This window comes from Akebia trifoliata, chromosome 5 (genome assembly GCF_017979445.1).
Source record: "Akebia trifoliata isolate Shusen 1 chromosome 5, ASM1797944v1, whole genome shotgun sequence".
Lineage (NCBI taxonomy): Eukaryota > Viridiplantae > Streptophyta > Magnoliopsida > Ranunculales > Lardizabalaceae > Akebia > Akebia trifoliata.
In genome coordinates, this window is record NC_141379.1 from 35,267,043 (window position 1) to 35,280,972 (window position 13,930).

Genomic DNA, 13,930 nt, shown 5'->3' on the forward strand with positions numbered 1-13,930 from the left:
GGTTGAGTTCTAAACTATGTTTGAGTGGGTTTAATGTAATAGTTTTGAGTTCTAAATTCTAGTATGAATAATGAAATGAGTAGCTGAGATGGGAGGGAATTTCCCCTATATTTTTTCTTTGCATTGCAGTGGTTCGTCGGACTCTTAAGTGTCCAACGTCGTTGGACCCAAAAAAAATCCATTTAGAAATGATGATGATGATGATCTGACGGCCATAAACCTGTCCACAACTACTGCCACGTTCTCCTCATGCACCGAACAAGTTAAAAACTATCAAACAACCCCCCATATCTCCATTTCTCCTTTGAGAGAGTCTCTATTCTTAGTTCAGAACCGTTACGTATCGTTTTGGGTACTGAAAATGCCGGGTCTGACTCTCGGTGGTACTGTTCCGAACCTGGAAGTGGAGAGCACTCATGGAAAATTCAAGATCTACGACTACATTGGACACAGCTGGGCTATCATCTTCGCTCACCCTGGTCTCTCTCTCTCTCTCTCTCTCTCTGACTTATTAAGGTTATCGGTTAGGTTGATTTAATTACATGTATGGTTGTGTATGTAGGTGATTTTAAGGGTGTAAGCACAACAGAATTGGCTGAGATGGCAGCCTATGCAGTAGAGTTCGATAAAAGAGGGGTTAAAGTTTTGGCCATCTCTTGCAACGATCTCCAATCACATCAAGATTGGATCAAAGACGTCGAAGCCTATAGGGTTAGCATCTATCTGTTATTATTTGAGAGAAATATAGAAGAGAGGTTTTGATTAATATTTGAGATGCCTGCCCCCTTGTGTTTTTTCAAAGAATAATGATGAATGCATGCAGTCTTGGTACGATCTATGGTCGCTTACCAAGATCGCATGCATTCATCACTGACTCTTTTTCAAAAGGATGACATATACTCTCCTATGTTAGACTAATATTAATTAAAGGAAGATCTGAAGTACCATTGAAATTGACATTGTTTCAGGCATTGTTGGCCTGGATGTGTCTATAGAACCATAGATGTTTTTCATCGAAATATGAGTAAGAAGTATCTATGGTTATGTGCACACCAACGTCTCAAACGATTTCAATATCAATGTTACTCCAACACGACTCAATAGTAAAAGTGTTGTGATAATCTGACTACCCTACGCGGCATACTCAATCGACTACCTGACGTGATAAATTTGGTAATCGTAGATCTATGCTCTTTGGGATACATGATTCCCTCGAGATACACTTTTATGGGGAAGTGCAGACATGTATCCTGAGGAGCGTAGATCTACGGTTCTCGAACTTGTCACATCAGGATGGTTGATTGAGTTTGCCATGGGGTAGTTAGATTATCACGACTCATATTAAAATAATGGAAAAACCTCCTCCCCCAATTTCTTTCCAAAATCCATCTTTTATATTGTGTATGATAGGATTGTTTAGACTGTTTCGAGGGGAAATCAATGGTTTTTGGCAACGAGTGTTTCAGTTGTTTTATGTTAGTCCCTTATAGAAAATCATGGTCAAAGGGTAGTAAATGCAATGTTATGTCAAATATTGGCATGATTGAGAGGGGTTTTCTAAATAACCAAAATATTATAACTTGAGCCTTAGAATTCGTTTGAACCAACTCACTAGGTCAGTTGAAAGTCTTTCGAGTCGGTTAAAACATCGATTTCCTAGGGGTTCTGTTGGTGGAATCTCTATGAATATGCTCTCTTCGCAACTGTACATTTGACGTTCTAAGGGTAATATAAAAAAGATGATAATGGTTAAAAAAATTTAAAAATTGTTTATCATCAAAATACGTGACTGCACTTTTGGATTTACCATTTCATTACTTTATGATCATAATATCCTTATACTTTGTGATAATCATTGAAATGTCATAAAAAAACGAACTATAAAATTTCACTTCAACATGTTTAAGGAGATGTTTGTTGGGTAATCTAATATGTTGTTTGCTTTAAGAACCTTTTCAATTTTCTTGAGATACGCATAAAATTTAAATTTAAAAAATTAATAATAATAAAAAAAACCCTTTAAACTTAATGAAAACTACAAAAATACCATGAACAAATTATTAAAAAGCAAGTGTCTTTACTCACATTTACCAAAAAATCTAATAATGATGTGATTGAATTTGTGAACTATCCAATTTTATTGAGATATATATTGTTGTTTTTATCAAAAAAATAATTTAAAAAAATTAGTAACAAAATCTGAAACATATTCTAAGTGATGTTAATCATAAAAATGATTTGAATCGAACAACTGAGAATTATGTCAAATCAAAATTAAAAATCACTAGTCTTGTCAATCTCTAAATAATGATTTGTCCTCACTTAGAGACATGTATGTTAACACTATATATTAATGGATATTTCATAATCTAATCATTGAAGTAGGATTTACTAATATTTTGTTATGTTTGAAAATTCATATGATCATGAGACTATCAAAACTCTTTATGTAATTATTTAAGATACTGTGTAATAAACATTCCATCAAACATGGTCAAGTTAGAAGTCTTAACAACTTTCGACTTACAAATGAAACTTTAATTGATATTTAAAGATTTGTTAATTGTCTAGGCCAATTATTTTTCTTTGATCAATTTGATTTAAGATTTCTCAACCATTTATGCCAAAGTTTGTCAACATTATTTTCATGACTTGTCAATTTTGTATGAAGTTTCGTTGATAGTTATCTACAAATGTGCTAACTGCTAACGAGTAAAATAGGCATTGATAATTAGAAGATGTAATAATGGTTCTTCAGATTGTCAATTGCTACAAGATCTACGATGATGGCCCAATCACTTACAATTCGAACAAAATGTGTTATTAATTAACATTATTGGATGAAGATTATTCTTATAACTTTTCACAGAAAGTCTAAATGTCCAATAAAATCATTGAAAATGCTTTTTCACCCTAATAATGACAATATCGATGAAGGCATCAATATCACAAAGCTTCGACTTAGTAAAATAGTTCATCAACAATTGGTAGAATTCACCATAATTACTCTTGATCTATTAATGTTAAATAAAGAGTATGTCAACACTGGATTAAGATATTGTTAACATAATAAAAAGTATAAGTCAACGCTAAAATTTCACAAACTTTCCGTCAACTACTTGGGAGATGTCTGTGTAAGATTTGTCAACATTTAAGTACAAGTTTGTCAAACTCTAAAGAATGATTTATCCATTTTAAAGTAATTTTTATTAATTCTTAAGGAAATGTCTTACACCATTTATCTCAATATTCTCTCTTGTGTTTAAAGGAGTATGATGAACTTTTTCATTGACATATTTTCTTTCTTCTACATTCACTTATGAAATGTTAATATTTTCTCTTGTATATGTAAACATGAATTTTTTTTTATTAAAAATCCATTCTCTACTTGGATTTGGAGTCGCCACCATTCTTTTTTAGAATAGGGTGTGAATGGGCGCCCGAAAAATAATTTTAGAAAAATCAATTTTTGTCGTAGTGACTCTCTTACAGATATGATACTAATCTACCTAAGATCTAGGTAAGAATGTCCATTTTAAGAAATAGGAAAGGTGTTACGCATCATATTCCCTTTGCCATGGGTGGTAGCCTATGCATTTGTCATTTTTCATTTTAGAAAATCTAGAAAGAGAAAATGGTGGAAATAAAACTTGTACTATCAATTTTTGAGGGATTTTATTCACTTCATCAAGAGAGGAATCACATGGTGAATAGACTACAAAAACTTACAATTTAAAGGAGATGAACTTTCAAAATCAAAAGAAAAAGAAATGTGAAAGGGGGAGATAGAAGATGGAAATGGAGAGGGGAGAGAGGGAATTATTTTCCTACACTCACCTTAAAGCTTTAAGTTTCTTTTTCTTCCTTTTGAGTCTTTGATCCAAATGTTTATGTTAGATATATTTTATTTTGTCTTTTGAGAAAAGAGTAAGAGAAAGGGGGTATGTAGATTAGTAGAGAGATGAATGAAATTAAAATTTTTTTTTTGAGAGGTTGAAGCTTGAAAGAGTAGGTTCAAGTCTTGGGGGTTTGTGAGAGGGGTGAGTTTTTATAGATTTTAAGAATTTTTTAGGGGTAGAATGGTATGGAAAAAAATAAAAATAGAAAATGATGGTAAATGATTTGAGATTTGTGAATAAGGTGTAGGGAATTTGTAATTAGGGGACGGTAAACTTGGTAAAAGGGGTTGAAATGGATTACTTGACCCATATGGGTTGAGAGTTAGGTGAGATTAAGGGGTGTGGGTGTTGGTTAGAAGAATGATTATGTAAGATGAATAGGTTTTTTGATTTTGGGAAAGTGAAAGATATGGTGATACATGACAAAAAGGTATGGAGGTGTATGGGTTATGTGAGTTAATTAAGGAGTAGGGGTGTGAGGGTTATGGAGATGACTTATACAGTATTTTGAGGAGAATGTGATAGGGTTAAATGGTGGCATGTGATATGATGTGGAAATAGTGATGGGATGATGAAAATGATTTCTTTTGGGAGATTGGTTGTGGGGTTGTGTCCACCTTGATAATCAAAGGTTATATGAATCTTGATTGGTTATAATTATGAACATGAATATGAGTTTGGACTAGAGTAGGGGCTTGAACTTGGGATTGAATAATGGTTTAGGTTGGGTTGTATTCAGAATTAGTTTAGGTCCAATGGGCTTAGTAGTTGGATTGGATCTGATATGTATAGGATTGGATTGGGTTGAGATGGATTTGGTGAGAACTTGGACTTGAGGTTAGATTATAAATAAAGATAGGTTTTAGAAATTAGGTAAACCTTATAGTAGACTCATATGACTATTTGAAAGTCCTAAGACTTTTATTTTGAATAAAACATCGAATTTTGAATATCTGGACTCTTATATCTGTTGACGATTTTTTGACAAAAATATGTCTTCTTTTAGCCCTTTTTAAGTTGGATCCATTCAAATTGAGGTGTTTACAGTATGCATTTTATCTATTAATCCAAACAATGATGTGTGTATATCATTCGAAGTGTATTATTTGATAAAAATTGACATAATGTATTACATGTGGCATGCAGCCCGGGTGCAGGGTAAGCTATCCGATCATAGCCGATCCTAACGGAGATATCATCAGTCAGCTCAATATGGTGGCCCCAAACGACAAAGATTCCCATGGAAACCATCTTCCATATCGAGCTCTTCTTCTTGTGGGATCCGATATGAAGGTATTGGAGTTTCCTTTGTTGTCCATTAGGTCATTTACTAATATAACCCTGCAATATTTTCCAATTATCTCCCTCTATTTCTTCAAATATTTTATGGGAGAGTTCTTTTTAGTAAAATAACAATGAATGTAAAATTTTATCCATAATGGAATATTGTTATCAGATATATTTTAAAAAAGAAAAAGGAAGATTGTTCTCGTTGAATCAAATCATTCTTTATAGAATGGTTTTATTCATTTTCTTCATTAGCAACGTTATTGTGAGGTACCTAATATTCCTAAGTTGGACTTCAAGAGGCTAAATCAAGAAAGAGGGTGAGAGTTTTACTGTGTTTTTAGTAAAAAGTCTAAATGAAACTTTATTTCCGTTTTGTTTCATTTCAAATTGCAGACTCTAGAACTGAAATTTATAAGTTTTGAACCAATGATGGGGGGATGCTGGATAAAACTTCTGAAGTCAGATATTTAGTTTCCAGACTTTAGAAGTGTTTCCAAACACAATTATCATTTTGATTGCTCTGTCAGTTTTTTTTTTGTAGCTGAGAGATTTCAGATCTTACAACTTATCATTGTTGATAGTAGATTGTTAGCTCTTCTTGTAGGTAATTACCATTTACCAAACCACATAAATCCTTGGGTTCTGTGTGTTTGTTTCTTTGTTTTTTTTCTTTTCTTTTCTTTTGTTTCTGTACAATAGACCTCTATTGCCACCATAAAGTATTTATATAAAATAGAGCTCAAAACCTTTTATTTCCAATGATGGGTAATACCAATTTTTATTTTTATTTTTCTATGTTCCAAGAAAATAAGCCTATTTACTTTGGGAATTTGTTTTTGTATTGGAGGGGGTTGGTGTTCAGGTTAAGCTGAACTTCGTCTACCCAGAGAGCGCAGGGCATAACATGGAGGAGGTAATGAGGGTGGTGGTGTCCCTGCAGAAGGTAGCTCAGCAGAAGGTGATGACTCCGGTGAACTGGGAGGATGGTGATTTAGTGGCGATACACCCATGTGTGCCGATGGGTCGAATAAGGGCAATGTTCCCTCAGGGTTACATCACCTCTAATAGTCCTTCCAACAAGAGTTATCTCCGCTTCGCCAACATCTGGTGATATTCATCACCACTTCACCTCTCTACTGCCCTTCCTTTCTTTTCTAAAGGTGAATGTTGTCTAGAAAACAAACTTGGTAGTTGGTTGTATATGACAAAGTTCATGGATCATGTTGAATGTTGTCTAGAAAACAAACTTGGTAGTTGGTTGAACTACATAAATAATAAGATTATAACAAAGAACTCAATTTAAGTTTCATATTAGATACAAACGCAAGATCAGAGGTCACATATGATCACAGTACTGAATCACGGTTCACAAAATACAAATCACTAATCACAGTTCATTGACAAGTGACAACTACCGACAGTCCAGAAATCTCTAGATTTCTGATAATATAATTTAATAATCAAAGTTCATAGATCATGTTGATGCTCCCAATGACCCCTAATTATGTTTATCAGCAATGTGTCAGCAAATAATCACAGAATACTTACCACACAAACCCAAATCGATTTTCAGCAACTACTTGGATTTTCTTCATGGTTTAAGTACCTTCATAAAATGACAAGGGCTTGGTCAGATCCCACGTTTTACAAACATGGCCTCAAGGTTTTTGTTTCTATCCTATGAAAAATACATGACATGTCATGATCAACGATCTCACTAAAAATAAAAAATATAAACAGTTGAATCGGGTAATGGGTACTATGAAGTATGTACTCTCAATTTCTTTGAAAAGGAAAAATAAATGAAGACGGAGATGCAACTTCTAGGCTCTAGGCATAGAGGCGATATGCTACAATGTGTGGGTTTGTATAGAAAAACAATTCATGCAAAATTAGTTATATTTATTTACAAAAAGATATGATATACTTTAATGCTAAAGATTTTACAACTAATCAAATATTTGCTCCTAATAACTTTGTTGATTTATTTGTAGTATATCTTGAACCAAGTAATTATCATCAACTAGTTTCATTTTTCTTCTTTCCCGTTTTTGTTCTGTTTTGTTTTTTTTTAACTGTAGAAATTGTAATGGATCCAAAATTGTTCAGCAATCCAATGCTACGAATCAAGAGGATCTAGGGTGAAAATTCACAAACATAGTGGCTCAACTCAGAATAAGTATAAAATGAAAGATTAGTGACAATCAGATGCAACAAAGAAAAGATGTATGATGCCAAAAGATTTTTTACAACTTATCAAAATTTTCTTCTTAATAACCTTACTAGTGAAACAAAATAGTAAAATTAGTCAATTAGTCATCAAAACCTAAGGTGGTGGTATCATTATTAATTTTCCTTTTTTTTTTTTTTTTTGCATTTTTCTATAACTAGCAAATGAGTCTATTTTTTGACGTGTGTGTGTGTGTGTGTGTGATGTTAGTTATTGACATTTTAAGCCGCTGATCATATTATCCCTATAGTTTTATTCCTCATTTCATCTAATGTCACTTTATCATCACAAAAATTAATGGAACAAGTATCCACTACTTATTTGATCTTTAGTAATTCATGCATAGCACGTCGTTGGAATTTTCATATATGTTGAAAATATGTTATGGACAAAAAATATATTCCTCTATTGATGATAATAGGTACTCAATTTTTTAATAAGCATTCAACTAGAACACGTCAATCATTCAGTCTACAATGATTTATTAGTGGAGATCAAACCATCTTATAAATTGATTCATTTATATAAATATATAGATCATTTGTTATATCAAATATAATCAACAACACATGTTAACAATTGTTGATTCATGGATGTTTAGCACAGACTCATAATTTAACAATGAAATTACTAAAATCCAATATGGTAAATTTTGACATTGTTCATACCATCATATATTTAGTAAGTTCAAACAACCGAATGAATTAAAAAAAGAAGGTGAAGGAGAAACAACATAGAAAGAAAACTAGTTAGCGTAATATTTATAAATATAAATTCATGAAAAACAAGAGAACAGAAACCTCAATAAATAATTCTGGCAGATCTCTTCTTCTTCCTCAACAGCTGATATCATGCTTCAATCCTGCTCTCAAAGACTCGTCCTAAGAATGAAGTAGAACACAAGTTTGAGTAAGTTACCAAAGCATAAATTAAAATCCCAACTTGATTGACCCAGCATTTTCAAGTAAAAGTTTATGTGTGACTCTCAACTCAAAGATCTCCTGGACCAAAATAGGTTGGTCAGGCACGTTGCCCATGTTTTAAGACTAGAACCATAAACAAAATCAAGTAGTTTCTGAAAAAGGAAATATATTACTGGCTAACCTTGGTACAGACATAAATATAATGGACTTCAGTATGATTTCCTAGAACGTCGTCAGTCGAATCCAATGGCAATGGGTTGGTCAGGTCCCATGTTTTTTGCTCCGAGCTTCCCTCAGCAACGAGTTTCTCTGATAGAATTGGCAACACTCAGGCAGATTAACCCTGACTTGGGCCCAAAGAACCTCAAAAGAACTGCTAGTAGTAGTGGAAGCTCATAAGAGGTTTTGGACATGAGTCACAATTTGGACGTATAGAAATGCAAGAACCCAAGAAAGTCCCACAACTTAAAAAATGGGAATTTCAACAATTCTTGGCTTCTAGGTTGCCAAAGTTACTAGATGACAAGAATTTTGTAGAATTTGCATCCCAGTTGTAGCGGGAACACAGGATACATATGTCACTTACATAACATTTATATTTGAAAACTGAAGTGTTGTATATGGTTAAAGCATCCATTTATTGCAACAATGGTATGATGAAAGCAACCAGAAAACAGCAGGCATAATATCCATCAAGAAAACAAGTGAAACATCACATGGAGTGTTCTGAAAGGAAAAGAACTGCCAATTTCTAAGTGAAGCAACAACAAAAAAACTGGAATCTATAAGAAAAGATAGAAGGGCAAAAACCAGAAATTTATCTCAGAAGTATTGGGATCTACATGTCCAAAAATACCAAAATTTGAATATTTGAGATTTAGTCATTCAGAAAATTCATAAAGATTTTGGAGCATACATTGATTTAGTTATCCAAAATAATATGAATTAAATTGGGTTGGGAACATTTGAAAAAGTGCTTTGGAAGCTTGTAGTACAATTTAACAGAAAAAAAAAAAATCCAGGTTTCTGGAAGTCTTCAGAAGCGTCATCATAACCTTCTGTCATGACATCAAATTTCCATGCAAACAATTTGATAAAAAATATGGCATGGATCACCAAATTGAAAAAGTTTGGTCTTGGTCTAAGGTCTCATATATCAAGGACAAACACAATTTCAACTATAGAAATGTAAGAGAAATACAGTTAACTACTACCTTTACCCAAAGAAGACTGCAGATGCAACTAACATAACAAGAAGAAAGTTTTTCAAGTATATTTTCATTCAGGCAACATTACTAATTTCACAAGTGTTAAAAAAGATTCGTAAGTAGGACCTTATGAAAATTCTTTTCCACTTGGAATCCTAGTATAATACGACGATTATACTAAGAACGATTTTTGCTAACCTATTACATGGAGTTTTATTGTCCACAAGCACTGCTCTCTCAACAAATATAGCCGATACATTGGAGCTCCATAAGTAATCTGCATTTGTAAATAGTGGGTATACTCATACTTGTAAACATCCTTCTTTCGCAAGCTGGAGTAGTTCAAAGTTATTTTGAAAAAAAAAGAAAAGAAAAGAAAAGAAACTGCTATCGTGTTTAGAAGAAGAAGAATGTAAACATACCAGAATGTACACTCCATTATCCTTGAGGACCCTGATAGTGGCATTTACTGCTTTAATATACAATGCACAGATCAAGAAAAGGAGGGAAAAAAGAGAGATAACAATAAGAAACAATTTTACTTATTGATAGTTTCATCATACCTCCCAACCTCTTCGAGCATTTTAGTTGCGTTCTGTGTTGAGTTATGCCCACACTATTGACAAAGTTTCTTATGAGTGATTAATTCTCCAAAAAAGATTGGATTATTTAAAGTATATAATACTTACCATAATAGAATCAAAAGTTCCTGAAAACATTAAGAACACATAAGAAACAAAACTCAGCAATTGATTTTAAGTCTTTTTTAGGTTCTATAATCAAATAAATGATATAACTTGAGAAAACGGAAAGTTAAAAAGAAGCCGAAATGTAAGATTAAAACGTGGAGAAGAGAGCACTACCTTTATCAATAACAGAATCGAAAGAACCCGATTCAAACCCACTCATGTCTCGAACGTCCATTCTAATATCTGCTTGTGTTCAGAATAGCAAAATCAAGATAACACAAAATCTTATCATGGTACCCTTATAGTTACACCCTTGTAGCTAGCTCCTCCCACCCCACCCGGAAGGTGGGGGTTTGGGAGCGGAACTCCCGAAAGAAATTTTTCCAAGGGTTTTTTTTGTAATTTCACTGGTGCTTGGCAAAACCTTAGTTAGGTTTTCCTTGGGGTATACATTTCTATTTTCGATGAAAGGGTGTAATCTATAACTGCGAATTTCTCTTCAAAGTGGAATCAATGTGATCCGTGGGCGTACCTCAATCTTGAGGGAACCACGTAAAAATCTCTGTGTTTTGTGTGTGTTTGCATCTTGCTTTATTGTTCTTGGATCGATTTCTCTATAGGTCCAATTTTTTTTTGTTTTTACTAGAGTCAAGACCATAAGTCGCATGTTTCTTATAGTAAAACCCTACATGCATTGGGAACTACTTGTGGCTTGTATCCATTCACTTTTTTTATATTTATAGATAGAAGAAGATTCAGAAGAAATAGTGACAAATAGTCCAACCTAATAAGCATGCCTACTTGTGGATGCTTTTTACGACTTCCACTCCTTGAGATGTGTAAGATCTTCGGACCAATTGACCGACTAATCTACAATTCCCCGACTTTTCCTACTGATCTTTGATCTCCCGACCTTTCCCCTTGATTGGCGCTAACAAGGTAAACCTTTGGTTCTTTGAAAGGTTAAAAGAAGAAGGATGTGACCTCGGTGTGATGCCTGCCAAAGATTCTCCAAAGATTAAGTTAGTAAAATATACAAAAAACTAATGGGGAAGAAGAAGTTTGAAATGGGGAAGATGATGAATAGTAATTTTCAAAGAATTTTTCCTTCTTTCTATGTGTAAGAGATGGTTTTGTGAACCCTCTCTTAGTCCTTGAGAAGGGGTTTTATAGTTCGGACTTCGGGACAGGTGTTACATGGTCCACATATTTTGCCAAGTGGGACATGAGCTGGCTTTGGGTTGTTGTCTTCACCTTCGAATTTCGTGTTTACCCCTCATTAATGCTAATACTCGAGTTTGATTTATAGTGTCTCAGCGCATTAATTGCTGAGTTGACTTGATTTCACTATTTAGGGATGGATGAGTAAGGGAATATCACCATCATCGTTGTTTTAATAAGTACTTGTAAATATCGCATTAAATGAGAAGATTTGACACATGGGAAGACTGTGATCATCATAAATTATGTCTTATTAAGTTTTAGATTTATTTGCCTGAATTAATAAACCTTCTGACCTGAAGTCTTCTTCCAACTAATGAGGCTTACCGACCTCCAATCCTGTTATTACTCTGATTTGGGTGATTTGACTTTAGAGTTGACTGGATTGTACACCGACTTCAATGGTTCACTTGATTGTTGTCTACTCGACATTTCTTTATGACAATCCTACGACTTTGCTAGACATTGCTCAATGTTTTAGATTGGGCCCACTAAATTTGATGGACCACGTGCCATTATATCAGAGCGTGGCAGAAATGGGCTCCATGCTACTCACTCACTTTCATCGAACCAAGTAACCCTTGTAAGGACTGTACCATTGACAATTTCATGGGCAATAATGGTGAAGACAAGATAAAGTATTATTTCAGTGGAGCCTGTTTTCGTCACATCTTGAGATAAGGACACATGTCACCTATGACCTGACGGGTCCAATTTGAATATCAAACACCCCCGACTTGGGGGACCGCATAGCTAGCCAAGATATTAGGTCATCCGAGTCAAAGTAAGACGATATGGATCGGAGGCCAGTAAGTCTAATTAATCGAGAAAGCATCTCAAAGTAAAAGACTCTAAATAGCTTGGGTATAATAAGATAAAAATCTCGTGACGATCAAAATTTAATAAGGTGTTAAATCTTCGCATTTAATGCGATATCTACGGGTGTTTATTAGAACAACGTTGACAACAACATTCTCTGACTCACCAACCCCCAAACAGTAAAATCAAATCAGCTCAACAATTAATGCGTTGAGACCCTTTAAATCGAACTCGAGTGTTAGCATTAATGAGGTATGAGTGCAAAACCCAAAGGCAGAGTCAGCAACCATAACCAGCTCACACCCTATTCAACAATACACCTGGATTAACCGTGTAATGACATTTTTCCCAGAATCGAAACTATAAAACCCCCTCTCAAAGATTGAGATAACATTCTGAAAAATCCCTTCTTCACACTCGAAAGGCAGGAATACACTTTGCAACTTACTATTCATCATCTCCTTCCTTCCTAACTATCTTCATTCACTTCTTTTTACATATCTTTTACTGACTTGCTCTTCGAAGGACCCTTGGCAGGCACTTTACCAAGATCTCAGACTTTTTCCCAAAATCCTTCAAAGAACCAAGAGTTTGCCTTGTCAACAACAACTAAGGGGAAAGGTCAGGAGATCAGAGAGCTTGGGACTTTGGGAAATCTCAGAACAACCAGTTTGACCATGAATTTCTCACATCTCAAGGAGTGGGAATCCAAAAAAGCCTCTACAATTTCACTCACAATAATAAAAAGGATACATTTGAGTTGTGGACGATCGCTATACTTATTTTGCATAACTTCAATCACCACAGAGGATATATCAATGTTGACAACATCCTCGTAACCATCGTTCACCATGTCTTCGCTGAGCACTGTCACCATTTTTATTTTTTTATAAAAGTTTCAGTGATTCGAATTGATCAACATAGTTGTTTAATTACAAGAATCATAAACATCAAATCAAATCAAACAACTTCAACACAGAAACATTATGAATCATATTTGAAAACCTAGATCATTTGGGGCAATTTCAACATTAGATCCACCAATGAACTGGAAACACAAAAAAAGGGATCTGGAGTTTTAAACCTCTAAAAATAATTGAATAAAAAAATCACGCAGCAATTACAAATCTAAATACCAAACACATTATTTTGCGAATCTAAGAAAAATCTGAAGAAAATTAAAATCCTCCTAAACAGAGCAAAATCCGAAACAAATTATCGGTAAAATTACGGCATTGTAGCAAAAACATAGAGTCGAGATGTGGACCAACCAACCTGCGTTACCGCATCCAACGACGAGGATTCGATGATGTCGAGGGACGTAAAGATGGAGAAGCGGAGCTAAGGAGTGATATTTCTGGTACCAATCAAACGGTCCTGGATCTTGGGTGTACCTATTGTCCCAGTACGACGGTTCTCCATACGCCTGCGTCGTCGCTCCCAATGTCATCTCTCTCTCTCTCTCTCTCTTCGGAGCGAATTGTTTTTTGAGGTAATTTCTGTGTAAACTTACAGTTTTTGAGGGGTGGGGACTAGGGAGGGAGGTGTTACAACTTTCAAGGGTGTTTTGGTCATTTCGAATTAGGTGTGACAGTTTGACGTTATTAATGAGGGGGGACATTTTCGTCTACGTAGATTGGGTGGAGAAAAT

The 13,930-nt window shown here is 34.4% G+C and overlaps 2 protein-coding genes across 4 annotated transcripts; one reads left to right on the forward strand and one right to left on the reverse strand.

The window, feature by feature from the left end:
• Positions 1 to 289: 289 nt before the first annotated feature.
• On the forward strand, positions 290 to 6,498 carry LOC147402596 (1-Cys peroxiredoxin A-like). Its single transcript, XM_086444302.1, has 4 exons — positions 290 to 479; positions 563 to 711; positions 5,046 to 5,192; positions 6,052 to 6,498. The coding sequence occupies exons 1-4, from the start codon at positions 362 to 364 to the stop codon at positions 6,298 to 6,300; spliced, it is 663 nt and encodes a 220-aa protein (XP_086300428.1). The 5' UTR covers positions 290 to 361; the 3' UTR covers positions 6,301 to 6,498.
• LOC147402597 (S-adenosyl-L-methionine-dependent methyltransferases superfamily protein) lies at positions 6,470 to 13,781 on the reverse strand. Of its 3 annotated transcripts, XM_086444300.1 has the most exons (10): positions 13,555 to 13,777; positions 13,033 to 13,146; positions 10,414 to 10,482; positions 10,240 to 10,259; positions 10,114 to 10,166; positions 9,973 to 10,003; positions 9,749 to 9,827; positions 8,524 to 8,651; positions 8,220 to 8,300; positions 6,470 to 6,795 (listed from the first exon to the last, which is right to left on the reverse strand). In XM_086444300.1, the coding sequence occupies exons 1-9, from the start codon at positions 13,727 to 13,729 to the stop codon at positions 8,256 to 8,258; spliced, it is 714 nt and encodes a 237-aa protein (XP_086300426.1). In that variant the 5' UTR covers positions 13,730 to 13,777; the 3' UTR covers positions 6,470 to 6,795; positions 8,220 to 8,255. The 3 variants fall into 3 exon arrangements, 2 of the variants coding, with proteins under 2 accessions (XP_086300426.1, XP_086300427.1); XM_086444301.1 differs by lacking the exon at positions 8,524 to 8,651 and having other exon boundaries at positions 13,555 to 13,780; XR_015178927.1 differs by lacking the exon at positions 6,470 to 6,795 and having other exon boundaries at positions 8,272 to 8,300; positions 8,524 to 8,715; positions 13,555 to 13,781.
• Between the last annotated feature and the right edge of the window lie 149 nt (positions 13,782 to 13,930).

Coding starts and splice junctions, on each gene's coding strand:
- LOC147402596 (XM_086444302.1), top strand. CDS start 362: ATGCCGGGTCTGACTCTCGGTGGTACTGTTCCGAACCTGGAAGTGGAG. Junction 480..562: donor TATCATCTTCGCTCACCCTG/GTCTCTCTCTCT, acceptor TTGTGTATGTAG/GTGATTTTAAGGGTGTAAGC. Junction 712..5,045: donor AAGACGTCGAAGCCTATAGG/GTTAGCATCTAT, acceptor TGTGGCATGCAG/CCCGGGTGCAGGGTAAGCTA.
- LOC147402597 (XM_086444300.1), bottom strand. CDS start 13,729: ATGACATTGGGAGCGACGACGCAGGCGTATGGAGAACCGTCGTACTGG. Junction 13,147..13,554: donor CGTTGGATGCGGTAACGCAG/GTTGGTTGGTCC, acceptor AAATGGTGACAG/TGCTCAGCGAAGACATGGTG. Junction 8,652..9,748: donor AATAAAACTCCATGTAATAG/GTTAGCAAAAAT, acceptor CAATTCTATCAG/AGAAACTCGTTGCTGAGGGA.